This window comes from Globicephala melas, chromosome 19, assembly GCF_963455315.2.
Source record: "Globicephala melas chromosome 19, mGloMel1.2, whole genome shotgun sequence".
Lineage (NCBI taxonomy): Eukaryota > Metazoa > Chordata > Mammalia > Artiodactyla > Delphinidae > Globicephala > Globicephala melas.
Window position 1 is genome coordinate 10608211 of NC_083332.1, and position 26212 is coordinate 10634422.

At 40.7% G+C, this 26212-nt stretch overlaps 1 protein-coding gene across 5 annotated transcripts in view; it reads right to left on the minus strand.

The window, feature by feature from the left end:
• Positions 1-513: 513 nt before the first annotated feature.
• ZNF45 (zinc finger protein 45) overlaps positions 514-26212 on the minus strand; it is a 29540-nt gene continuing 3841 nt past the window's right edge. For 2 of the 5 annotated variants that reach the window (XM_070044180.1, XM_070044181.1), the window contains 8 exons: positions 17792-18254; positions 14648-14729; positions 10555-10717; positions 10396-10468; positions 8929-8975; positions 6184-6355; positions 5544-5639; positions 514-3400 (listed from right to left, as the gene is read on the minus strand). In XM_070044180.1, the coding sequence (XP_069900281.1) occupies positions 1572-3400; positions 5544-5639; positions 6184-6355; positions 8929-8943 (2112 nt within the window). In that variant the 5' untranslated portion in view covers positions 8944-8975; positions 10396-10468; positions 10555-10717; positions 14648-14729; positions 17792-18254 and the 3' untranslated portion in view covers positions 514-1571. The remainder of the gene's footprint in view (positions 3401-5543; positions 5640-6183; positions 6356-8928; positions 8976-10395; positions 10469-10554; positions 10718-14647; positions 14730-17791; positions 18255-26212) is intronic. The other 3 variants (XM_070044182.1, XM_070044184.1, XM_070044183.1) reach the window with 3 other exon arrangements.

The window sequence follows — 26212 nt, forward strand, 5'->3', positions numbered from 1 at the left end:
CATGACCCCCCCCCCAAAAGGCTATTCTATAGGCTACAATAAAGCTCTCTGCCAAACCTTCTATCTTTCCCCAACAGAGTTTTTAAAAATTATTTATTTATTTATTTGGTTGTGTCGGGTCTTAGTTGCAGCTCTCAGGCTCCTTACTGGCAGCTCGCCGGCTTCATAGTTGTGGCATGTGGGCTCCTTAGTTGCTGCTTGAGTGCGCCTTAGTTGTAGCTCGCCAGCTCCTTAGTTGTGGCATGCGAACTCTTAGAGCCCACGAGCCACAACTAGTGAGCCCGCAAGCCACAGCTACTGAAGCCCGCACGACTAGAACCTATGCTCTGCAACAAGAGACACCACTGCAATGAGAAGCCTGCGCAACGCAATGAAGACCCAATACAGTGAAAAATAAATAAATAAAATAAAGTTATGAAAAAAAAAAGAGTAGAAAGCCGGGGCTGGTGGAACTGTTAAATGTCTTGATTGTGATGATGTAATATGATAGTAAGCATTTGCCAAAACACAGAATGATCCACCAGTCGATTTTACTGTATATAAATTATTCCTTAATAATAAAAGAAGAACATGAGCATATAGGATCTTCATAGATGCCTTTTATCTCACTGAAGAATTTTTATCATGGATACTGAGTTCTGTCAATTGCCTTCTGTGAACCTAGGATGATCATATATTTGATGAAAAGAATCCAGACATAAAGAGTACATACCAAACACACAGGAAGCTCAAGAACAGACAGGCCTAATTAATACACGGTATAAAAATCATGATACTTTTTGCCCCTGGAGGTGGGAATGACAAGAATAGTACACAAGGCAACACTCTGGTTTAATAGAAATATGGTATATATTGATCTCGGTGATGATTACACAAGTAGATACATTTGTCAAAATTCATGAAGATGTAAACTTATTTATGCATGTGGCTGCATGCGAATCACATCTCCAAAAAGCACTGTTAGCATAGAAAAGTGCTGGCCACAACCTGGTGAACTGACTTCTGGACCCACTAATGGGTTACAACCTTGAGCTTGATAAGCACTAGTTCACAGGACCTGCAGGGTTGGGGAAATGAGCCCAAGTGTCTTATTTAATCCTCCAAGCCTTGGAGAATTCCTCCTTCTACAATTTTATAGAAATTTTTAGAGAGGAACTGAAAGAAAATTTCAAAAGTGACTGTTCTCCCTTTTACTCATTTAACATTACTGGACACCTGCAGTGTGTTCGGCGCTGAAGAGGCAGAGTGGACTTGGCCGTCAACAAAGTCCCAGCCCTCCGAGAGCTTCTATTCTGGTGGAAGAGATTTGGGCATTTCCATCTTAGTACTTTTGGTTACCTTCAGCTCAGACTCATCCCTCTTAAGCCTCTCTTCTCTGTCATACCTGCTAAATGTCAAGGCTCTGAATGAAGTTCTTATGTCTCCACGCTTATGAGGCTTCTCTGCCGTGTGGTCGCCCAACCACACAGACATGTCGAGCTCTGGCAGAAATACTCTTTTATCAAACAGGTGTTTTGTCTTCTATGGCAGGACTATTTCAGCACCCATTTGAGGTATTAAACCATGTAATTTTATAGAGCTTCTTTGCTGTACGTATTCTCTGATGAGGGACAGTCCTTGTCACCCTCATCCCCAGCATGGACTCGCTGATGAATTATAAGACTTGAGCTCCAACTGAAGCCTTTCCCACACTCCTCACATTTGTATGGTTTTTCCCCTGTGTGGACTCTCTGATGGGCTTGAAGGTATGAGCTCCAACTGAAGACCTTACCACATTCCTCACACTTATATGGTTTCTCTCCAGTGTGGACCCTCTGGTGGGCTTGAAGGTATGATCTCTGTCTGAAGCGCTTACTGCACACATCGCATCGGTATGGCTTCTCTCCTGTGTGGACTCCACGGTGAGCCAGAAAATTTGAGGCCCGACAGAAGCCCTTCCCACACTCCTCACACTGGTAGGGTTTCTCTCCAGTGTGACACCTCTGATGGGCCTGAAGCTGTGAGCCCACACTGAAGCCTTTCCCACACTCTGCACACTGGTATGGTTTCTCTCCGGTATGGACTCTTTGATGCACTTGAAGGCTTGAGAACTGACTGAAGGCCTTCCCGCACTTCTCACATTTATAGGGTTTCTCTCCCGTGTGGATTCGACAATGAACGTTAAGATCTGAACTCCGGCTGAAGCCCTTCCCACATGTACCACATTTGTATGGTTTTTCTCCAGTGTGGCCTCTTTGATGGGCCAGAAGATTTGAGGCCTGACTGAAACCTTTCCCACACTCCTCGCACTTATAGGGTTTTTCTCCTGTATGGACTCTAAAATGAATGTTAAAATCTGAGCTACGACTAAAGCCCTTTCCACATGCATCGCACTGATATGGTTTCTCACCACTATGGCCTCTCTGATGGTCCAGAAGGTTTGAGGCCCGACAGAAGCCCTTGCCACATTCCTCACATTTGTATGGTTTCTCTCCCGTGTGGCTTATCTGATGGGCTTGGAGGTGGGAACCCACACTGAAGCCTTTCCCACACTCCTCACACTTAAAGGGTTTCTCGCCTGTGTGGATCCTACAGTGGATGTTCAGGTGTGAGCTGTAACTAAAGCCCTTGCCACATGCCTCACATTTGTAGGGTTTCTCCCCAGTGTGGATTCGCTGATGAGCCTGTAGGCGTGAACGCCAACTGAAGCCCTTCCCACACTCTTCACATTTATAAGGTTTCTTTCCTGTGTGGGCTCTCTGATGGATGTGAAGATAGGAGCGCTGACTGAAGCCCAGTCCACACTCCTCACATTTATAGGGTTTCTCCAATGTGTGGGCTATGGGAGGAGCTTGACAATGTGAGCTTTTCCCGACGTTCCTCCCACACTCCTCAAATCTGTGTGGATCCTCTCCAGTGAGGACCCTCTGATGATGACGAAGATATGACCTCTGACTGAAACTCTTACACGACATATCATATTTGTTCAATCTTGTTCTACTGTGGACTCTCTGATGGGCTTGAAGACTTGAAAGCCGACGGAAGGCGTTTTCACATTTTTCACACTTGTAGGGCTTCTCTCCTACGTGGGCTGTCTGGTTCATTTGAAGGTGAGAGTCCCGTATGAAACCTTTCTCACACTCCACCCCTTTGTAGGGTTTTTCTGCAGCGTGGTCTCTGTGGTGAACTTGAAGATGTGAAGTCTGATTGAAGTCTTTACCAAACTCCTCATCTTTACTGAGTGTGCCACCTTGTTTTTCCATCTGAGAGCCAGTTCCTTGAATATTTCCCATGGAATCTTGACACCTGGTTAATTCCTTTGTAACCTGTTGCCATATTTGTGAGCAGAAAAGCTCTTCATGTGGCAGATACCTTAATCCAACTTCCCGAAGAGTCTCCATGCCATTTAGATTCTTGTCTCCTAAATGGATAAATAGAATTTAGAGATGGGGTATGTGAATGCTTTGCTCAGAGATGTCAAGGTTATAAACTTAGGCCCACACCATAAGGCTTTACTGAACCTCGAAAAGCTTCTGTTTTTCTTTAACGTCATGTATCATGTTCTCTGATTTACATGCCTCCAGACACCAAGAGGTGGCCCACCAGGCTGTCATTCATTACACATTAGTGGAATCCATTTAGAATCATAGTAAGTTTCATAGGTGAGATATAAATTAGAAATATGATGGCTACAGAGCAAGAAAAATACCTCCTAGGGAATGTTTACAAAGACAAAGCTGTACCTTACTCACAGCCTTATCTTCTTTGCTGTAGCAGGTGGCTAATAACAGCTTCCACATAATTCTGCCTACTGCATGCACATCTGACCAAAATGCTCAAAATGTCTAGTAAGACCCTTAGACATATTATCAGAGGATGTCCCCAGGCAATGTTGAAAAACCTCTGCTTTATTTTAATGGAAGTTTACTCCAATGGAAGGAGACTTTGAGGCAATAAACAAATTGGAAAGATACATGTCTGGGAGAAATACCTTATCACCTAAGGCCCTAAAGTTCAGAATATAAGCAGAGAGTGGTTCTTTGCCTCCTCCTGGGAAATATCCTTACAAATGGGCTGTAAACTTTACTTTCCCTGGCCACAGAGCCAGTTCTTCACAACACTGAAAGGGTTAGCTGGAAAAAAAATCAAAGCCAAGTTTTGGAATTAGTATGTTACTGTAATAACATACATTAGTCTAAAACCTCATAACAGTAAAGTTCCTACAACCACCAGGGGTAAAAAAAAAAAGTGAAAAATTAGAAGTTTATCTTTTACAATACAGCAAAAACTTGCGAGGAGGAAATAAATAGGGCATAATACAGAGTCTCGAAATCAACATTGGACCAGAAGAGTTACGTTCTCCTTGGAACTCTGTTCCACCGATCAGCCATATAGCTTGCTACTAATTTCTTTTCAGGTGTCTTTTCAAATAACACCTTATCTGTGAGGCCTCTTTTTTTTTTTTTTTTTTTTTTTTTTTTGCGATACGCGGGCCTCTCACTGTTGTGGCCTCTCCTGTTGTGGAGCACAGGCTCCGGACGCGCAGGCTCAGCGGCCATGGCTCACGGGCCCAGCCGCTCCGCGGCACGTGGGATCCTCCCGGACCGGGGCACGAACCTGTGTCCCCTGCATCGGCAGGCAGACTCTCAACCACTGTGCCACCAGGGAAGCCCCTGTGAGGTATCTTTTACCATACAATATCATATAGTAAATTCTCCCTATCCATTCTACGCACCTGGCAATCTCCATTTGCCTTACCCTGTTTTGTTTTTACACAGCACATATTCCTATCTGACATACTACATACATCCTTGATCTTTTTCATTTTATGCCATCTCCCACTTCAATGCAATACCCATGAGGGCAAGCATTTTGTATTATTCACTGGTTTATCACCACTCCCAGAACCCTGTCTGATACAGTCAGTGTTCAATAAGTACATGTTGAATGGATAAATAAATCCCAGTTTGACATCTCTGTGAGAGTTAGAGCCATGTTACAAAAGTAAAAGAGGTTTTTCAAGTAAGTTACCCATAACAGGAAAGAAAGTGGAAACAGCCATGTTGTTGGGAAGCTGAAAGGCTTCACTAGATGCAGGGCTAACCTATGTGGATGTTGCTGATGAGAAATCGTGATGATCACAAAATCAAGGAATTCCCTGGTGGTCCAGTGGTTATGACACCACACTCTCACTGCCAAGGGCCCAGGCTCGAGCCCTGATCAAGGAACTAAGATCTCACAAGCCACATGGTGTGGCCAAAAAAAAAAAAAAAAAAATCACGGCAAAAACTGGTGGGCATATGGGATATCATAAGCCACTTTCAATGATGGGATTTTATTCTGAATCAGTAAGAAGCTACAAGAGGTTCTGAGCAGAGAAATGACAAGATTTGAATTTAAAAGAGTCACTCTGAGTGGAGAATTAACTGTGAATGAGCAAAGCAGAAGAGAGAGCATTACAAAGACTGAGGCAGTGATCCACAGTCTAGGTGCTGACTTGGACCAGAGTCACAGCTGTGGAGGCAACAAGAAGCAGGACAGACTCAGGGTCACACGGCTCTCACCCAAGGAGTGACGGCTCTGGGTTGCTATCTTTATCATCCAAAGCTTTTCTTCTCTCTTTAACTGGGATATTACATCTGGTGTGAATGATTGATGCCCTGCAAAAAAGGCAAGGAAAAACATTTAAAATCAATATGTTAGATGCCCAAATTAAGAGAAATTGTGGCTCCCACTGCACTGTCTTCAGGACATCAAAATCAGTGTTTTCCAAACTTTTAATTATGACCCATGGGAGGAAATACATTTTATGCAAAAACCGAGGATAGGTAGACATAAGCATAAATTATGGGAAACCATTATTTTCATCGCACCCTTTTCACCATTTCTCACACTATTCTTGGCAATGGGCCACAGTTTTTACTGCAACATGCAGTTATTGCCAAGGGCTCTGGTATCTTCTACCCTATTTTATTTAGATTCCCTAAAGAGTGTCATGACCTACTAATTGGAGACGACCACAATTTGAAAAGCCAGAAAACATACAGCAGTCACATGGTCAATTAACAGTTCACTTACAAACACACTTTGGCCTGGGGAGAAAGACTAGAAAACGCCATCTCTGAGTCTCATGCTGATTAGAAAACCGGAAACCAGTTCAAGAGCTCCAAAGCCCTGTCCATTCAAGGACACGTAAATAAATACCACAGGGGCTGATGCGATGTTCAGTCCCAGAGTGCCCTTCCTCACCCACTGAGACCAGGTTCTGGAAGTTCTCCAGCATCACTTCCTGGTACAGCTTCTTCTGGGCAGAGTCCAGCAGCCCCAGCTCCTCCTCCGTGAAGACCACAGCCACGTCCTTGAAGGTCACCGCCTCCTAAGACATCAAACACACTCCATCTGAACCTTGCAATGCAGGTCCCCTGGTGAAAGGGCGGCACTGAGGAAAGTGGGGACGATGTGTACAAAGTGGTTCCAGATTCTGAGAGACCAGAGTCAATTTTGCCATAACATAAACATTCCCCATAACTCATTTATGTTTTAGATTTTCTTCTTTTCACAATAAATGCGGAGAAGAATAAATTTTTACATAGATTTTTGCTTCCCATCCAATTATTTTCTTAGGATAAATTCCAAAGAGTGAAAACTGCAATGTCAAAGAATAGGCAGCTTCAAAATAATTATGTACAACAGCAGATTTTCTTTTCAACTTTTCCCCTATTTTATCCTCCTCCAAGAGTATATAAGTATCCCTGATTCTCTAAACCATATACATTGAATATAACCATATTTTTAAATCCTAGGCAATTTTATCAGTAAAAAACAACTTATTTGGATTATCTGTACTTATTTGATAATTAATAAGCTCATCATATTTTCACATATTTACTAGCTATCTTCATTTTTTTCTTCAGAACCTTGCCTGTTAATGTTCTTTGCTCATACTCCAATTGGGGTTTTATCTTAGGATTCTGTAAAATTCCTATTAGAGATTTTAAGCTTTTTTTTTTTAGGGTGTGTATTATAAATATTTTTACCCACATTCTTCTATTGTTCTTGTACAGCTTTGGGTACAGCATGCTTTCTCATCCTTGGCACTCCTGACATTTGAGGACAGATGACTCTTTGTTGGGGGTGGGGCAGGGGGCTGCTGAGTTCACTGTAGGATGTTTAGCAGCATCCCTGGCTTCTACACACTAGATATCAGTAGCACTCCCAAGCTGTGACACTAAAAATGTTTCCAGATGTTACCTGAGGGTAATTAAGAATCACTCGTATACAGCATTGTTTTAATTTTTCGTACAAAGACTGTGTTCAGTGCCAGAGCCCTGCACATCCAGTGCCTTATATGAGCAACAGAGGTCATGGAGAAGAAGGGGCCACCAAGAATGATCTATGGTAGGGACAGTATCATCTATGGAGTCTTCCACCCACCAGGACAACTAGGCACCCCACAGAATAGGCTAAGTCCCAGGTGGAGAATTCTTTTCCCTTGTCTCCTCTCTTTATCCAAGTAAAAATCCTAGGAGTCTTTTTTGGATCAGTTGGATCTTTGGTTTCCTATGTGAACTTGAGCAGTTTTCTGAAATTCTACAATCCTGTTTCTTTGTCATTAAAATTCAGAGGAGACCAAGTTCGGCCTCATAAGGCTGGTCTGAGACTAAATGGAGTTAAGAAATGAAAAGTCTCTGTACAGGTCTTTTTGTACTTTTAAAATTAAGTACATTAGTACTTTGAAAAAATTCATTAATATGTGAATAAAAAGTATAAATCAATAAATAAAACATGCACATGATATGATTCAGACATGGGTAAGAAACAATCTAGCTTTCTTACATGAAAATATCTAATAATATTTTCTCTGTGTGAAGCGTTAGTTAGATCCTGGTGCACTCTGCCATTCTGGAATATTCTACATACAAAATACCCGAGGTACTGCATAGCAAATGTACTTTGTCAATTTAGAGTACCTAGAACATTAAGACCAAAGAATAGCAAATTCTTCCAAATTCCCTTTTGAGGAAATTGGTGTTAGGAAAACTGTTATTACAGTGTTTTGTTTTGTTTTTAAATTTTATTTTTATTTATTTATTTTTGGCTGTGTCGGGTCTTCTTTGCTGCGTGCAGGCTTTCTCTAGTTGCGGCGAGCAGGGACTACTCTTTGTTGCGGTGCACGGACTTCTCACTGCGATGGCTTCTTATTGCGGAGCACAGACTCTAGGCACACGGGGTTCAGTAGTTGTGGTATGCAGGCTCAGCAGTTGAGGCTCACGGGTTCTAGAGCACAGGCTCAGTAGTTGCGGTGCATGGGCTTAGTTGCTCCGCGGCATGTGGGATCTTCCCAGACCAGGGATCGAACCCGTGTCCCCTGCACTGGCAGGTGGATTCTTTACCACTGTGCCAACAGGGAAGCCCCTTCAGTGTTCTTTAAAATGGTAAACATTCTGAACTACCTAAATGTCCACGAATGGGGAAAAGTTATGAGACACACACACCCCACCACACACACACAATGCACACAAATTCAAGGGAATATGATGTTGCCATTAAAGATGTGGGATATATAATATCAATTAGAAAAGGTATAATTTGAGAAGTTTATGCTACAGGAATTACAAATATACAGTTATGAACGCATATGAGGAAAAGAACATGGGAAAATGAAGACAGTTGTTTTGTAAGGGAAACAGTAATAACGTGAGAGATTTTTTTAGTTGCAACTGACTTTTTCTGTTCTACTCTTATTTGTGAAATTATAAAAGGTGATAAAACAACAAAAATAAATCAAACAAAAATAAAAAGTAGGGATCATTCGGCCCTCTTCTTGGGAAGAGTTTTCCAAATGCCTACTGTTCTCTTTAATCTTTCCCAAGAAAGGGAAATAGGATGCGTCTTATCACTGAGAAATGAGGTGACAAGTTAACACCTAGAGGGGCAAGCCCAACTCACCTTGAGCTTGGTCATTTTGTCCTCCTCCTTCTGGGGAAGCGCTGAGTCTTGGGCAGGCACAATGGGGGAAGGAGAAAAAAGCCGTCAGAGTCTGGCCAAGGGTGTCACTGACCCATATGGCTGCTTACTGTGAAGCAGCAACAGTGCCGCTTCCTCAGGGTGGCCTGATGAGCAAAGCCTGGGCTGGACTCCAGATGCTACTCACCCCTTCAGCCAAGAGCCCCTGGGCAGTGAACGAGCCACCCAACCACACACAGGCCCTCATACAAGTTCCTGTAGCTCTCAGGGTATGATTCTGATTCTGGGGAGGGCGGAAATTGAGAGTAAAGCACCCAGGTTAAGAGAGTAATTTCTGGGGCCAAATGTCTAGGTTCATGAAACTGTGACATATTAGCTGTGAAATCTTAGACAAATTATTAGTATCTCTGTGCTTCAACTCTTCCATCTGTAAAAATAGAGGGATTATCAACGGCTATCTCATAGGATTGTTGTAAGAATTAAATAAGTAGGCAGAAAGTTCAAAGAACACTTTCAGGGCACCTTATTTCTCAGTAGCAGCAGAAAGCAGGTAATATTCAGTAACATAAAACCTGTCCTCACCAATAGCTTTAATGGAGCCTTAAAAGGCTGTTGCTTTGTTGTATGAAAATCACATTTAACCTCTGCAATATCTGTTATTCTCTCTTGGTTTTTCATATTTAATTTGATGCCTTTGCAGTAATATTTAAGATTACATTGATTTTTTTTTTCTGTGTAAAATACACATCACATAAAATTTTCCATTTCAACCATTTTTTAGGTGTAGAGTTCGTTAGGTGCGTTCATATTGTTGTGAATCATCACCACTAACCATCTCCACATCTTTTTCACCATCCCAAACTGAAACTCTGTACCTATTAAACACTAACTCTCCATTCCCCTTCCTCTCGGTCCCGAGTAACCACTATTCTACTTTCTCTATGAAACTGATATTGTGGATGACAGCTTTTTCAAAGATGTAAGACCTTGACAATTTTTTTTTTTTTTTTGCGGTACGCGGGTCTCTCACTGTTGTGGCCTCTCCCGTTGCGGAGCACAGGCTCCGTACGCGCAGGCTCAGCGGCCATGGCTCACGGGCCCAGCCGCGGATGGGATCTTCCTGGACCGGGGCACGAACCCGTGTCTCCTGAATTGGCAGGTGGACTCTCAACCACTGTGCCACCAGGGTAGCCCCAGACCTTGACAATTTGACTTTGTTAACAGTAGGGCCTTAAAAACACTATTATCATGGAGATGAAGAAAAATGAATAGAATCCTGTGATTTAACAGTAAGTTAGTCAACATGCCACTTAAATGAACAAGCTAATCATAGTAGTGATGAAAACAACAAAAACGGCAATGTTTAACATTACATAAGCACTAAGTACGTGTTAGGGACCTTGAGAAGCACTTGGCACGCATTGTTCCACTAAGGTACCTCCCACATACCTGTGAAGAAGCTAGGGGTGTACTAGCCGTGTGACTCCAGTCTGATCACCTCCACCTCCGTGCCTCTCCTCACCTATAACAAGGAGAGAAAAAAAAAAAGAATGTCAGTCCTAGGGTTACTGTGGTGGATGAATGAGCTAAATGCCCTTGGCATTGTACCTGGCATTTTACCAAGTTCTCAATAAATGATGATGATGATGACTGTTGTTCCCACGTAACAGATGAGGAAGCCGAGGCTTGGTGAGGTCAAGGGGCAGGGGCGGAACCTGAATCCAGCTCTCACAAAGAAGCCAGTCTTCTAGATCTTGTCTCTCTGCTGCTTCTAAAGAAAAAAATAAACAGATGGGAGTCTGAGGTCTCATGCAAAGAGAAATGAGAGCTTGAGAGCTAGGGATAAAAGACTGACATAGAAACAGGGAGAGAACTCTGAAGCCAGATGATCTGCTTGAAGGAGATGAGAACAGGGTTGGGAAGGGTGTAGGCTCTGGAATCAGACCCCCAGTATTTGAATCCTGGCACCTCCAACTTGTTACTACTTAGACCCAAGGTCTGATCTATAAATTAGGGATGGTTATAATAACAATAATTATAATACAATATATTATAATTATATATTATATAGATATATAGATAATATATTCATATAATATAATTATGTATAATACAGTAATATAATTATAATAATACATAGGAAGGTTAGTCAGTCTAAGTGACTCTCCATAAAACATGTGGAACAGTATCTGGCAGCTTAAACATTCACTAGGGCTGCTTTACATGAAATAGTCAAGGAAGCTCTTCCTTGGGGTGGCTGCAACCGCACACGGCTTGATGAGCAGATGTGGGCAGGATTCCAGACGCCACTTACGCCTTCAATTGAGAGCCCTGGTGCAGTGAACGACCTGCCCAACCACACGCAGTGGCCCTAATACAAGTTCTCGTAGCTGTCAGAGTATGATTCTGATTCTGGGGAGTGTGCAAACTGAGAGTAAGATATCCAGCTTAAGAGATCAGTATTAGTTAATTATTGGTTCATTAATTACTTATTAGTTTATTATTATTAGCTAGTCCTACTCCAGATAGAAGAACCCTGTATGGAAAGGGGCAGTGTAAAACTTTCCAATCTTAGAAGAGATATCCTTTCAGGATTTGTAATTCACCTTGTTCTGACTCTATATTTGTCCAGTGACTTCTGCTCAGTAAGAAGTGCTTTACAGGGAGATCTTTCCACCACCTCTGTGGAAAGGGGATAATCAGTAAATCACTGTGTTTTGGGATTAATAGTAACTCAGCTTTACATCCCAAGCACCTAAAGCAGTGCCTGTAACAGTGATCACTTAGCAGTCAGTGTCAATGTCAGTGTCCTGACACATGAGCCCCCCCATACAGGTTCATTCCAGCAGAGGCACATAAAAAGACTAGACTAGTTGGTCAAAGGTCTCTTTGAGAGGCAAAATTCTGAGGCTGCTCCCACTTGGGAGGATTGGGAGAGCGGGGGTTTTATTTCCAAGTTTTTCTTCTAGGTCTTCCACAATATTTGCAAGATCAAGGTCATCTTTGGAAGGAAAAGGGCCTCTGGATTTTTAATACTATCTTAGGAAGGTGCTTCTCACCCTTCAAAGTCAATGTCTAAAGAGACTCCTGTTACAAAATCCACAGAGTGTGTCCATCAAAACACTGAGAATGACAACTATTTAATTGCCTGCATGATTAGCACTAGACAGGATAACTTGTTAACTCTTCATTAAAAAATGAGTGTATTAATTCAATGAACATTTATGGAAATCAGACTAAAAGATACGACTACTCAAGTTCACAGTCTAGTGATTAGGAAACCAGCAATCACCCTGCACATTGCTAAGTACCAGAGTAGTGAACTGGGTACTTTAGAAGCACAAGTTATGGGCCTTGGGGTCCACACTTGTTTGGAGCAGGTTCTACGTCAATGTGGCTTGATCTGAGTCCTGGAGGATGACTGAGTTCTATTAGCCAGAGAGAAGCAGAATCTCTGAAAAACCTCAAGAGAACAAATGTTACGACTGTAAGTGAACACAAACAAGAGGCAGAAAAAGCTGGCAGGAAGGCAGGATTCAAACCATAGTGACGGGCGTCCCAGTTTATCGGCAAGTCAGCAGGAAAGCAGCAAAGGAAGGGAGAGTCAGAAGATTCCTTTGGTGTTGGAAACAGATCACTCTCCCAGCAAATGGGAGATCTGAGGGGGAAGGGGCTGGGGCCAGACAGACTGTTACCAGGGCCACACCAAGAATCACGTCCTTCTTTATTTGAATGTCACCTCCTCAGACAGTTCCTCCCTACAGAGAATTTCAATCTCCTAATGACATCCCAACACTTCTGACCCCCCCCATCCCTGCTTAATTCTTTTCTCTTTAGCACGTATCCCTCTTTAACATCCTACTAGGTATTTTGCTCATTTATATTCATCACATCTGTCCCGCAGGGAGTTTTGTTTCTTGCTGTGTCCCCAACAGTTAGGACACTGCTGCAGGCACTTGCCAGGAACTCAACAAAGATTCACAGAATGACTGCTGGAACGAAGAACTGAAAGACGCACCATGTAGATCAGGGCCTCGTGATTTATCTCCCGAATCATTCATTCAAAACATAATTACTGAGAGCCTGCTCTGTGCCAGCCAAGGAGCCTAGATGTGAGAGATACAGCAGTGAACAAAGCAGGCAAAGACCTTGATCTCATGGAGCTGATAGCATAATGGGGTACCAGGGCAGTAACACACTGATAGTGAGAGATGCTTTTAAGAAGAATAAGGCAGGGTAAAGGTGTAGGAAGAGATGGAAGGAGGGGCTGGTACAGAATAAGTTTTTGTCATGGAAGGCTTCTCTCACCTTTGAGCAGAGACCTGAACTAAGGCAGACAGAACCATGCAGGTATCTGATATCTGAAGGACGAGTAATTTAGCCGGAGGGAAACAGAAAATATTTTTGTTAAAAAGTCCTGAGTCAGTTCTCACTACCAGTGTGTCTCAAATTTTAATGTTCCATGAATCAACCGGGCGGGGACCCTGCCAAGATAGAGGGTCCTCTGTCTCACCCTCGGAAATTCTAAATCAGGAGATCAAGGATGGGGACGAAGAATCTACATTTCTACTAAGATGCCAGGTGATGATACTGTTGGTCCCTGGATCAAAATTTGAGTAGCATCAGTCAAAAACAGCCCTCTTGGGACTTCCCTGGTGGAGCAGAGGTTAAGAATCTGCCTGCCAATACAGGGTACACGGGTTCGAGCCCTGTACCCCGGTCCAGGAAGATCCCACATGCTGAGGAGCAACTAAGCCCGTGTGCCACAACTACTAAGCCTGCACTCTAGAGCCCGTGAGCCACAACTACTGAGCCTGCATGCCTAAAGCTCGTGCTGCACAACACGAGAAGCCACCGCAATGAGAAGCCCACGCACTGCAATGAAGAGTAGCCCCCGCTCGCCACAACTAGAGAAAGCCCACGCGCAGCAACGAAGACCCAACACAGCCAAAAATAAATTAATTAATTAATAAATAAATAAATTTATTTTTTTAAAAAAGCTCAGACCTTATCTAAAACTAATTAAATCAGAATCTGTGGAGGTGGCTTGCTGATTCCCTGCATATTAAACAAAAAAATTGAACATAAACATCGATTGGAAAACAAACTTATGGTTACCAAAGGGGAAGGGGGGGGAAATTAGGAGTTTGGGATAAATATATTCATGCTACTATGTATAAAATATATCACCAACAAGGACCTACTGTACAGCTCAGGGGACTATACTCAGTTTCTAGTAATAACCTATAATGGAAAAGAATATGAAAAAGAATATATACATATATGTATAACTGATTAACCTTGCTGTACACCAGAAACTAACACAACATTGTATATCAACTATACTTCAATTAAAAAAAGAAAAAATAAAAGGATGGATTCTTTTTAAATGTATATATACACACATGTATAACTGAATCACTGTGCTGTACACCTGAAACTAACATGACACTGTAAATCGACTATAGTTCAATTTTTTAAAAGAATTCATTTTTTTTCTAGGAAATTTCTTTTAGTGCATGACGATACTAGGCATGATCATACATTAACTTTTGAATGCTCCGAAAAAGTTGGTGGATTCTACATCTCCCCAGAAGTAACTGAGGTATCACACAAGCATGTGGTTATAGACTGTCGTTCTATTTTTGTTCTCTAATCACAGGCTGTAGCCCTTTTGGGCAGCTGCATGAATCACACTTACTGAACAACTCCTCTCTGCCGACCCCGCGCTGGGCACTCCGAGAAGAATATGACCAGATCCATGAATCAGAGGACCCTGTAGCCTAACAAGAGAGAGAGATGAAACTGAGAGTTACATGCTCTGTGGCAAGTGCAACTCCAAAGGAGCAAAGGAAATTCATCATTTTCCTTCCATAACTGCAACTCTTTCTAACTTTCTCATATAAATATAACATTCTTCTAGTTGCCATGTGTGAAAATCTTAGAGTTGCTGTTAATACCTGTTATGGGCTGAATTGTGACCCCCCCCCCCAGCCCCAAACTCATACGTTAAACTCCTAATCTCCAGGACCTCAGAATGTAATTGTATTTGGAGATGGGCATTTAAAGAGGTGACTAAGTTAAAATGAGGTCATTCCGGTGGGCCCTAAATCAATCTGACTGGTGTCCTTCTAAGAGGAAATTTGGACACAAACAGGGACAGCAGGGGCACGCACACACACACAAAGGAAAGACCGGGAGGACACAGCAAGAAGGAGGCCATCTACAAGCCAAGGAGAGAGGTCTCAGAAGAAACGAAACCTGCTGATACCTTGATCTTGGACTCCCAGCTCCAGAACTGTAAGAAAATTAATTTCTATTGTTTAAGCCACTCAGGCTGTAATACTTTATTCCAGCAGCCTTAGCAAACTAATACAATCTCCCTTCCCTTGGTTTTTGTATATAAACAACTTATAATAATTAATTTTTAAGTCCTACTAACTCAGCATCTGGGTTTGCTTTAAAATACTCAATGGGAAAAATGTGTGCATGGGGAGAGGGAGATGCAGCAAGATTAGTAAGGACTGAAGCAGGGTGACTGTTACACAGGAATTCATTATATTGATATTGTACTTTGGGTTGTCTGGAAATTTCCAGAATTAAGAGTTAAGGATATGGGGCTTCCCTGGTGGCACAGTGGTTAAGAATCTGCCTGCCAATGCAGGGGACACGGGTTCAAGCCCTGGTCCGCGAAGATCACACATGTTGTGGAGAAACTAAGCTCATGAGCCACAACTACTGAGTCTGCGCTCTAGAGCCCACAAGCCACAACTACTGAGACCGTGTGCCACAACTACTGAAGCCCGTGCACCTAGAGCCCATGCTCCACAGTAAGAGAAACCACCACAATGGGAAGTCCGCGAACCACAATTAGAGAAAGCCTGTGCACAGCAAGGAAGACCCAACACAGCCAAAAATAAATAAATAAAATAAATTTACAAAAAAAAAAAAGTTAAGGATATGAATAATCTGGTAACAATTTTGTATAACATAAATACACAATGAAAAACTGACAAACAGAAATGCACTGAAATGTTAATAATCATCTATATCCTATACGTCTATGTCCTATATATGTCATACATATCCTAAACGTTATAACATACATCTATATTGGTAATTCTTAATGTTTTTCATTACATCATATCTCTACATTTTCTGAATTCTCTACAATGAATGTGCACTTCTTCTATAATTGGAATATAAACTATGAATATTTAAAATAAGATTAAATGAGAATGCTTTCAATTTTTTTTAAATGTATTTACTTTTATTATTTATTTTATTTTCGGCTGCGTTGGGTCTTTGTTGCTGCGCGTGGGCTTTCTCTAGTTGCGGCGAGCTGGGGTTACTCTTCATTGCGGTGTGCGGGCTTCTCATTGTGGTGGCTTCTCCTGTTGCACAGCATGGGCTCTAGGCACGTGGGCTCAGTAGTTGTGGCTCGCGGGCTCCAGAGCGCAGGCTCAGTAGCCGTGGCGCATGGGCTTAGTTGCTCCACAGCATGTGGGATCCTCCCGGACCAGGGCTCAAACCTGTGTCCTCTGCATTGGTAGGCGGATTCGTAACCATTGCACCACCAGGGAAGCCCTCCAATTCTTATAAAGACACCCAAACTCACTAACCCTGCTTTCAAATCCTCTACAATAAAATCCAACCTACCTCCACAACTTGATGCCAAATGCCTCCTCTGCAGCCAGTTTCCTATGGTTGAATATTTCGATAGACTGTTTTTCTATTTTGTTTCCTAATTCCAATTTTGGGATTTTAAACTAGGGGACCAAGGATATCCAAAGATATAAGGAACGCAAGCCCTAGACTCAAATCCCACTGCTCTTAAGTAACTTATGCTCTCTCTATCTCCATTTCCTCATCTGTAAAATAGAGGTAATAAAAGTATTCACTTCATAGGGCCTTGTGAAGGTTAAATGCACTAATTTTTATAAAGCCCTTAGGATGAGACTTAGGACTCAATGTTTAACTATTTTGATTACCACTCATGCCCTGTACACGATCTACATATTTTCATAATTATTTAACAGTAACTGAACGCTTTTGTAGCACAAATATTTACTAATGAATAAAATACCTTCTACCACTGGAACAGAAAAGGAAGATGCTATAAGTCCTGCCACGGTGGGGCTCTGCTACCAGAAGCCCTGGGCTCACTCCTCTCTTTTCTACAGCCCCCCTTTTCAGATACCAGGGCAGGAGAAGGAAAGGAGGCTGGGAGACACAACGATTTTGTGGTCCTGGGAAAACTACAGCGGGTATCTGTGGGTGACCCACTTTTTCTTTAAAAACGGGTCAGAAGTCGTCCAGGCACAGCCTCCTTTCCGGCAGGGATCAGAAAGAATTGCCAGTGGCACTTCGAGGAGCTTCCACCGAAAGCGATGCTTTTCTGATTATCATATCATTAACAGCCGACACCTTGCCACACGCCTGATCTGTCCCAAACATTTATCTGGTATAAGGCAGGTACTCGTAATATCCCTTTTTACAGAAAAGGAAACCGAGGCACAGAAAGATTAAATTCTCATCCAACCTTATGTCGCTAGGAAGTAACAGAGCGTGTGGAAGGAAGGTACTGGGGGGAGGCGGGTTGGACGGCAAGGAGCCCGGGAGACAAACTGCCGATTTCTGTCCGCCTACAATCCGAGGACTTGCGAACCGCCGCAAACGCAGAGAATCGGGCGAGGGGAAGGCAAGCGGCCGCCCCCGCCCCTCCACCCCGCCCTCTGCCGCAGGTCAAGGCTTTTCTGCCCTGTGACCGAGGACCGAGCCCGGCTGATCCCAGGACCAGCTCAGAAAAGTTAAAAGAAATCGCAGGCTCCTAAAGATCACTCACCTCCCAGAGAGAACCGAAGGCCGCAATCGCAACCTCCTGAAGCGGAAATACCTCCGACTACGCGGAGCTCCTGGACTACATTTCCCAGCATCCCCGAAAGGAACAAGAGCCGCTGCCCCGCCCCCCGGGGCGAAAGTGCCGACTCCAACATCGACGGCCTGAATCCAGTTTCCCAGAATCCACGAAAGTGGCGGCTTCGTATTCTCGCCCTCCGGTATCCGAAATGCCTCCAAACACGCACAGCACTGGATTGTACTCTTCTATTTCCCCAGCGGCGCGATTAACACATCCGCGCTTTCCTGGAGCGGAAGTGCCCCAATCACAGGAAGCGTCGAGACTACACGTCCCAGAATCCTCTGTAGGGCTGAGCTTCCCGCCTGTCTGCAATTTTATTTTGAATCAGCAGGTGGAGTCTTGGGGCGCTTGTAGAACTTGGCTTGCGTTTTCTTTTTCTCATTGTTCCCTGACAGAAATTGGAAATATAAATGGAAAAGTAAATGGAAAATAATTATAAAGGCGTGCTATGCGTGATGTAAAAATAGAGATCGTAAAAGGGACGGGCTGAGCTATAATGAACAATCTACTACCTGGACCTGGAGTCACCTTTGACCAAGAACCCATGAAAAGGAGGTGCAACCAATGGGACATGAGAAGCAGCAAAATTCTCCGCTTTTCCTTTGCTTTGGTTTCTTGCATAGTTAGGTAATTGGAGAAAATATTACAGTATTTAATACCACCCTACATAATATTTCGAAAAAGTTATTCTTTGAGTTCCAATTAAGAAATCACACCATGTAATTCGTATTCCTTTTTAACGGAAATATAATTGATATAAAACATTGTATAAGTTTAAGGTATACAACATGTTGATTTGATACATTTATTTATTGCAATATGATTACCATCTTAGTGTTAGCTAACACGTCTATCGCCTCACCTAATTTTCATGTCTTTTTTGTGGCCAGAACAATTAGGATCTAGTCCCTTAGCAACTTTGAAGTTTATAATACAATAGTATTGACTATAATCACTATGCTGTCCACTAGCTCTCCAGGAGTTATCCCCTAGTTCCAAATTTGTACCGTTACACAACGTATCCCATTTCCCCAACCCCTAACGTTTAATATCCATCATTCTACTCTCTGTATTTATGAGTTCGCCTTAAGATTCCACATATAAATGATATCATACAGTATCTCTCTTTGTCTGAATTAATCTCACTTAGCATAATCCCCTCAAAGTCCACCTACGTTGTTGCAAATATCAGCGTTTCTTTCTTTCTCATGGCTGAATAAATTCCATTGTATATATGCTACAACTTCCTTATCCAGTCATCTGTTGACAAACACTCAGGTTGTTTCCATACTGTGAATAATGCTGAAATAAACATGGGAGTGCATATACCTCTTCAAATTCCTATTTTCATTTACTTTGAATATATACCCAGAAGTAGAACTGTTGTATCATATGGTAATTCTATTTTTAATTTTTCGAGGAAACTCTATATTGTTTTCCATAATGGATACACCAATTTACATTCCCACCAACGGTGTACAAGTGTTCCCTTATCTCCACATCTTCACCAGCACTTGTTATCTCTTGCCTTCTTGATGACAGTCATTCTAACAGGTGTGAGGTCATATCTTATTGAGATTTTGATTTGTATTTCCATGCTGATTAGTGATGTTGAGCATCTTTTATGTACCTGTTAGCCATTTGTATTTCTTCTCTGGAAAAATGTCTATTTAATTCTTATGCCCTTTAAAAAAAAAATGGACTGTTTGGGTTTTTTGGCTATTGAGTTGTATGAATTCTTTACATATTCTGGATGTTAACCCCTTATCTGATATATGCTTTGAAAATATTTTCTCCCATTCCATAAGTTGCCTTTTCATTTTTAAAATTATTTCTTTTCCTGTACAAAAGCTTTTCAGTTTGATGTAGTCCCACTTGTTGATTTTTGCTTTTGTTGCTTGTGCTTTTTGTGTCATATCCAAAAAATAATTGCTTGGTCCAATGTCAAATAATTTTTCCCTGTGTTTTCTTTTAGAAGTTTTATGGCATCAGGTCTTACATTTAAGTCTTTAATCCATTTCAAGATAACTTTTGTGAGTGGTTTAAGACAGAGGTCAAATTTCATTTTTCTGCATGTGGTTATCCATTTTTTGAAGAGGCTATACTTTTCCTACTGAGTGTTCTTGACTCCCTTGTCAAGTATTAGTTGACTATATATGCAGGGTCTTATTTCTGGGCTCTTGATTCTGTTCCATTGGTCTATGTGTCTAATTTTATGTCAGGACCACACTGTTTTACTTACTATATCTTTGTAGTATAGTTTGAAATTAGGAAGTGTGATGATTCTCACTTTGCTCTTTTTTTCCTCTGATAGCTTTGGCTATTAGGGGTCTTTTGTGGTTCCACAGAAAGTTTTAGAATTCTTTTTTCTATTTCTGTGAAATATACCATTGGAATTTTGATAGGGATTGCACTGAATCTATAGATGGCTTTGGGTAGTAGGGACATTCTAACGATATTAATTCTTCTGGCCCAAGTACACAGGATATTTTTCTGTTTATCTGTGTCTTCAATTTCTTCCATCAAAGTCTTATCATTTTCAGTATACAAGTCTTTCATCTCCTTATTTAAATTTATTCCTAAGTATTTTATTGTTTTGATGATATTGTGAATGTAATTTTTTTTTCTTTTTTAGACACTTTGTTGTTACTGTATAAAAAAGCAACTGATTTTTGCACATTAATTTTGTATTGTTCAACTTTACAGAATTCGTTGATCAGTTCTAACAGTTTTGGGGTGTAGTCTTTAGGATTTTCTATATATATAAAAGCATATCATCTGCAAACAAAGGCAATTTTATTTCTTCCTCTCTGATTTGGATGCCTTTTAATTTCTTTATATTTTCTGATTGTTCTGCTGAGACTTCCAGTACTATATTGAATAGGAGTGGTGAGAGAGGGCACCCTTGTTTTGTTCCTGTTGTTAGAGGAAAAGCTTTCAACCTTTCACCATTGAGTATGATGTTAGCTCTGGGAATGATGTATATGGCTTCTATTATGTTGAGATATGTTCCATCTATACCAATTTGTTGAGAGTTTTTATCATGAAAGGATGTTGTATTGTCAAATGCTTTTTCTGCATCTCTTTAGATGGTCCTATGATTTTTATCTTTCATACTGTTAATGTGATGTAATGTGGTACACATTGCATTTTTTTAAATTCTTAATTTTTTAATAAATTTATTTATTTTATTTATTTTGGGCTGTGTTGGGTCTTTGTTGATGGGCACAGGCTTTCTCTAGTTGCGGCGAGCGGGGGCTACTCTCCGTTGCAGTGCTCAGGCTTCTCATTGCAATGGCTTCTCTTGTTGTGGAGCACAGGCTCTAGGCATGCGGGCTTCAGTAGTTGTGGCACGCAGGCTCTAGAGCGCAGGCTCAGTAGTTGTGGTGCACGGGCTTAGTTGCTCCACGGCATGTGGGATCTTCCCAGACCAGGGCTCAAACCTGTGTCCCCTGCCTGCATTGGCAGGCGGATTCTTAACCACTGCACCACCAAGGAAGCCCCACATTGCATATTTTAAAAATATATTTATTTATTTTGGCTGTGCCGGGTCTTAGTTGTGGCACACGGGATCTTCGTTGTGGTATGCAGACTTCTTACTTGCAGCATGCATGCGGGATCTAGTTCCCTGACCAGAGATTGAACTCAGGCCCCCTGCATTGGGAGCACTACCCACTGGACCACCAGGGAAGTCCCCACATTGTGTATGTTCAACCATCCTTGTATCCCAGGGATAAATCCCACTTGGTCATAGTGTATGATCCTTTTAATATGACATTGAATTCAGTTTGCTGATATTTTGTTGAGAATTTTTGCATCTATGTTCATCAAGGATATTGGCCTGTGGTTTTCTTTTCTTGTAGTGTCCTTATCTGGCTTTGGTATCAGGGCATTTCTAGGCTTGTAAAATGAGTTTGGGAGTGATCCTTCCTTTTTAAGTTTTGGAAGAGTTTGAGAAATACTGGTGTTCATTCTTCATCAATGTTTGGTAGAATTCACTAGTGAAACCATCTGGTCCTGGGCTTTTCTGTGTTGGGAGGTTTTTGACTACTGATTCAACCTCCTTACTTGTTAGCAGTCTAATTAGATTTTCTATTCCTTTCTGACTTGGTCTTTGTAGGTTGTATGTTTCTAGAAATCTATCCTTTTCTTCTGGATTATCCAATTTGTTCGCATGTAATTATTCATACTAGTCATTTATGATTCTATATATTTCTGTGGTATCAGTTGTAAGGTCTCCTCTTTCATTTCTGATTTTATTTGAGTACTTCTTTTTTCTTCATCTAGCAAAAGTTAATCAATTTTATTTATCTTTTAGAAACAGCTCTTAGCTCCATTGATCTTTTCTATTGTTTTTTTCTAGTCTCTATTTCATTTATTTCTGCTCTATCTTTGTTTTTTCCTTCCTTTTGCTAACTTTGGGCTTAATTTGTTCTTCTTTTTCTAGTTTATCCTGGTGTAAAGTTCAGTTATTTACTTGAGATCTTTTTATTTTCTTAATATAGGTGTTTATTACTAATAACTTCCCTCATAGAATTGCGTTTGCAGCATCCCTTTAGGTTTTGGCATATTGTGTTTCCATTTTCATTCATTTCAAGATATTTTTTGATTTCCTTTTTAATTTCTTCTTTGATCCAGCAGTTGTTCGAAAGTGTGCTGTATTTCTCCTTCATTTCTGAAAGATAACATTGTCAGAGTATCCTTGGTTTGCAGCTTTTTTCTCTCAGCCTTTCACAGAGGTAAAGTGCCTCTTTATCACATAATATCAAGGATGTACAATCAACAGGATGTATCACTGTTGATGTTCACCTTGACCATCTAGATGAGGTAGGGTTTGTCAGGTTTCTCTATCATAAAATTTCTCTTTTTCCCCCTTTCCATATTGTGCTTTTTGGAAAAAAGTTACTACACATAGCCCACACTGAGGAAATGGGGAGTTATTGTCCACCTCCTTAAGCACAGAGTAGCTACATAAATTATTTAGGAATATTTCATAATTTTAGTGCTAGTATAAACAGTGTTTTTTACTTTCAATTTCTGATTGTGTGTTTATTTCTCCTTTCAATTTTTGCTTCATGTATCTTGGAGCTCTGTTGCTAGGTGCATACACATTTAGGACTGATATGTCTTCTAAGTGAATAGGTCCTCTATAATTGTGTAATATCTCACTTTATCCCTAGTGATTTTCCTTGTTCTAAAGTCTAAGATTGTCTGATATTAATGTAACCATATCAGTTATAATTTTCCTTTTTAATTGTGATAAAATTTACGTAACATAAAATTTACTATTTTTAAGTGTACCATTCAGTAGTGTTAAGTATATTCACACTGTTGTGTAACCACAACGACTACCCATCTCCAACTTTTTCATCATCCCATACTGAAACTGTACCCATTAAACAATAACTTTCCATTTTCCCTCTCCTAACCTCTGGTAACTGCTGTTCTACTTCTGTATCAACGTATTTGACTATTCTGAGTATGTCGTGTATGTCCACATTCATATTATTAACCAGAATTCAATATTTACTTATAATAATTTTCTTTTGAGGTAAAACTTACATACAATGAAATGCACAAATCTAAAGTAAACATTTACTAATTTCTGACTAATGCATTCATTGGTATAAGCCAAATCTCTATCAGGATATAGAACATTACTACCAGCCCACAAAGTTCCCTCATGCCCTTCTAATCAATCCTCACTCCAACTCCACAGGAAGCAACTACTGCTCTCATTTTCCACCACAGATTACTTCTGCCTGTTTTAGAACATCATAGAAATTGAATCAAAGTGCATATACTCTTTTGATTAATGTATCTTTCACTCAATATATCTTAGATTCATCCATGTTGTTGTATATATACTCGGAGTTCATTCCTATTTACTGATGAATAGCAGCCCATTGAATGAATAAACCAGTTTGTTTATCCATTCTCTTAGGATGGATAGCTGTGCTGTTTCCAGGTTTGGGCTATTAGAAATAAAGCAGTGATTGAGCGATCTTGTACAGATCTTTGGGAGAACATATGTTTACTTTTCACTTAAACAAATATTTGACTTGAATTGCTTGGTAAGGGTATGTCTGCATGGTAAATGTTAACAGGGTTAGTTTCATAAGAACATGCCAGACCCTTTTCCAAAATAATTGCAACATTTGACACTCCACCAAAAACATATGAGATTTATAAGTGCTCCAGACAACATTTGGTGTTGTCAGTCTTTATAACTTTAGCCATTCTGGTGGGTGTGTAAGGGTATCTCATTGCAATTTTAATTTGTATTTTTCTGGTGCTTAATGACCACCTTTTATGTGTCTATTAGCCATTTGCATATTATTTGGTGAACTCTCTATTGTAATAACTCCATTTTAAAAATATATTCATTTATTTTATATATTTTTGGCTGCGTCAGGTCTTTGTTGCTGTGTGCAGGCTTTCTCTATTTGAGGCAAGCAGGGCTAATCTTCATCGTGGTGCGTGGGCTTCTCATTGCAGTGGCTTCTCTTATTGTGGAGCACAGGCTCTAGGCATGCGGGCTTCAGTAGTTGTGGGGCACCAGCTCAGTAGTTGTGACACGCGGGCTCTAGAGCACAGGCTCAGTAGTTGTGGCGCACAGGCTTAGTTGCTCCTCGGCATGTGGGATCTTCCCAGACCAGGGCTCGAACCTGTGTCCTCTGCACTGGCAGGCGGAGTCTTAACCACTGCACCACCAGGGAAGTCCCTATCATTCTTGATACTGGTAATTTGTGTCTTCTCCTATTTTTCCTTTTTAGTCTGATGATAAGTTTGTCAACTGTATTGATCTTATGAAAGAACCAGGTTTTGGTTTCATTGATTCCCTCTGTTTTTCTATTTAATAAATTTCATTTTAAAACAGCTTGATTGTAATACTATTAACATACCATACAATTCACCCATTTAAAGTGTACAATAGTTTTTAATATATTTACAGAACTGTGCATCCATCACCACAATCTAACTTTAGAACATTTTCATCCCCCTCAAAGTCCCAAACTCATTAGCTATCTTCCCACCCCACCCCCCAACCACAATTCCTGGCCCAAGCAACCAGTAACCTATGTACTATCTCTATAGATTTACACATTCTAGAGGTTTCATATAAATGGAATCACATAATATGTGATTTTTCTGTGATTGGCTTCTTTCAATTAGCATAATTTTTTCAAGGTTTGTCCATGTTACAGCATGTATCAATACTTCATTTCTCTTTTGGTATTGAATAATATTCCATTGTGTGGATATACCACATCAGTTGATGCATATTTGGGTTGTCTCCACTTTGGCTATTATGAATATTGCTGAACATTTGTATCCAGAAGCCTGAATATTATACTTAATGGCAGGCAGTATAGCTACTTTATAATAGAGTATTCCCAATTCCTCCTTCTCATCCCTTATAACAATGCTGTCATTCATTTCACTTATTGGTATGCCATAATTACATTATTGTTATTATTACTTTGAATAAATATAATTTTTATATATAAATTAGATCAATAATAAGAAAAAATAAAAGATTTTATTTTGTCTTCATTTATTCCTTTACTAGTGATCTTCTTTTCTTCATGTAGATCTGAATTTCTGACCTATATCATTCTATTTCTCTATAAACAACTTCTTTTAACATTTCTTGAAGGCAGATTTACTGGCAACAAAGTCCCTCAGTTTTTGCTTGTCTGAGGAAGTCTTTATTTCTCTTTAACTTTTGAAGGATAATTTCACTGGATATAGGATTCTAGGTTGGTAGTTTTTTTTCCTTCAACACCTTATTTTATTTATTTTGGCCACACCATGTGGCCTGTGAGATCTTAGTTCCCTCACCAGAGATTGAACCCAGGCCCCCTGCATTGGGAGTGCAGAGTCTTAACCACTGGACCACCAGGGAATTTCCTCCTTCAACACTTTAAATACTTCATTTTCTTCTTGCATGTTTTCTGAAGTCAGATTTAATTTTTATCTTTGTATCTCCATAGGTCAGTTGCTATCCCCACCCTCTAGCTTCTTTTCCAAGATTTTATCCTTGTCTTTGGTTTTCTGAAGCTTGAACATGGTATGCTTATGTGTCGTTTTTGGTATTTATCCTAAGCTTTCTGGATCTGTGGTTTTGTGTCTATCATTAATTGTGGAAAATTCCTAACCACTATTAATTCAATATTTTTTCTCCTTTCTCTGTCTCTTCTCCCTGTGTTCTCATTTACATATGTTACACCTTTTATATTTATCCTCTTTTTTTAAAATATTCTGTTCCACTTACCTGTTTTTCATTCTTTTTCTCTACATTCCAGTTTAGAAAGTTACTACTGACTTATCTTGAAGCTCATT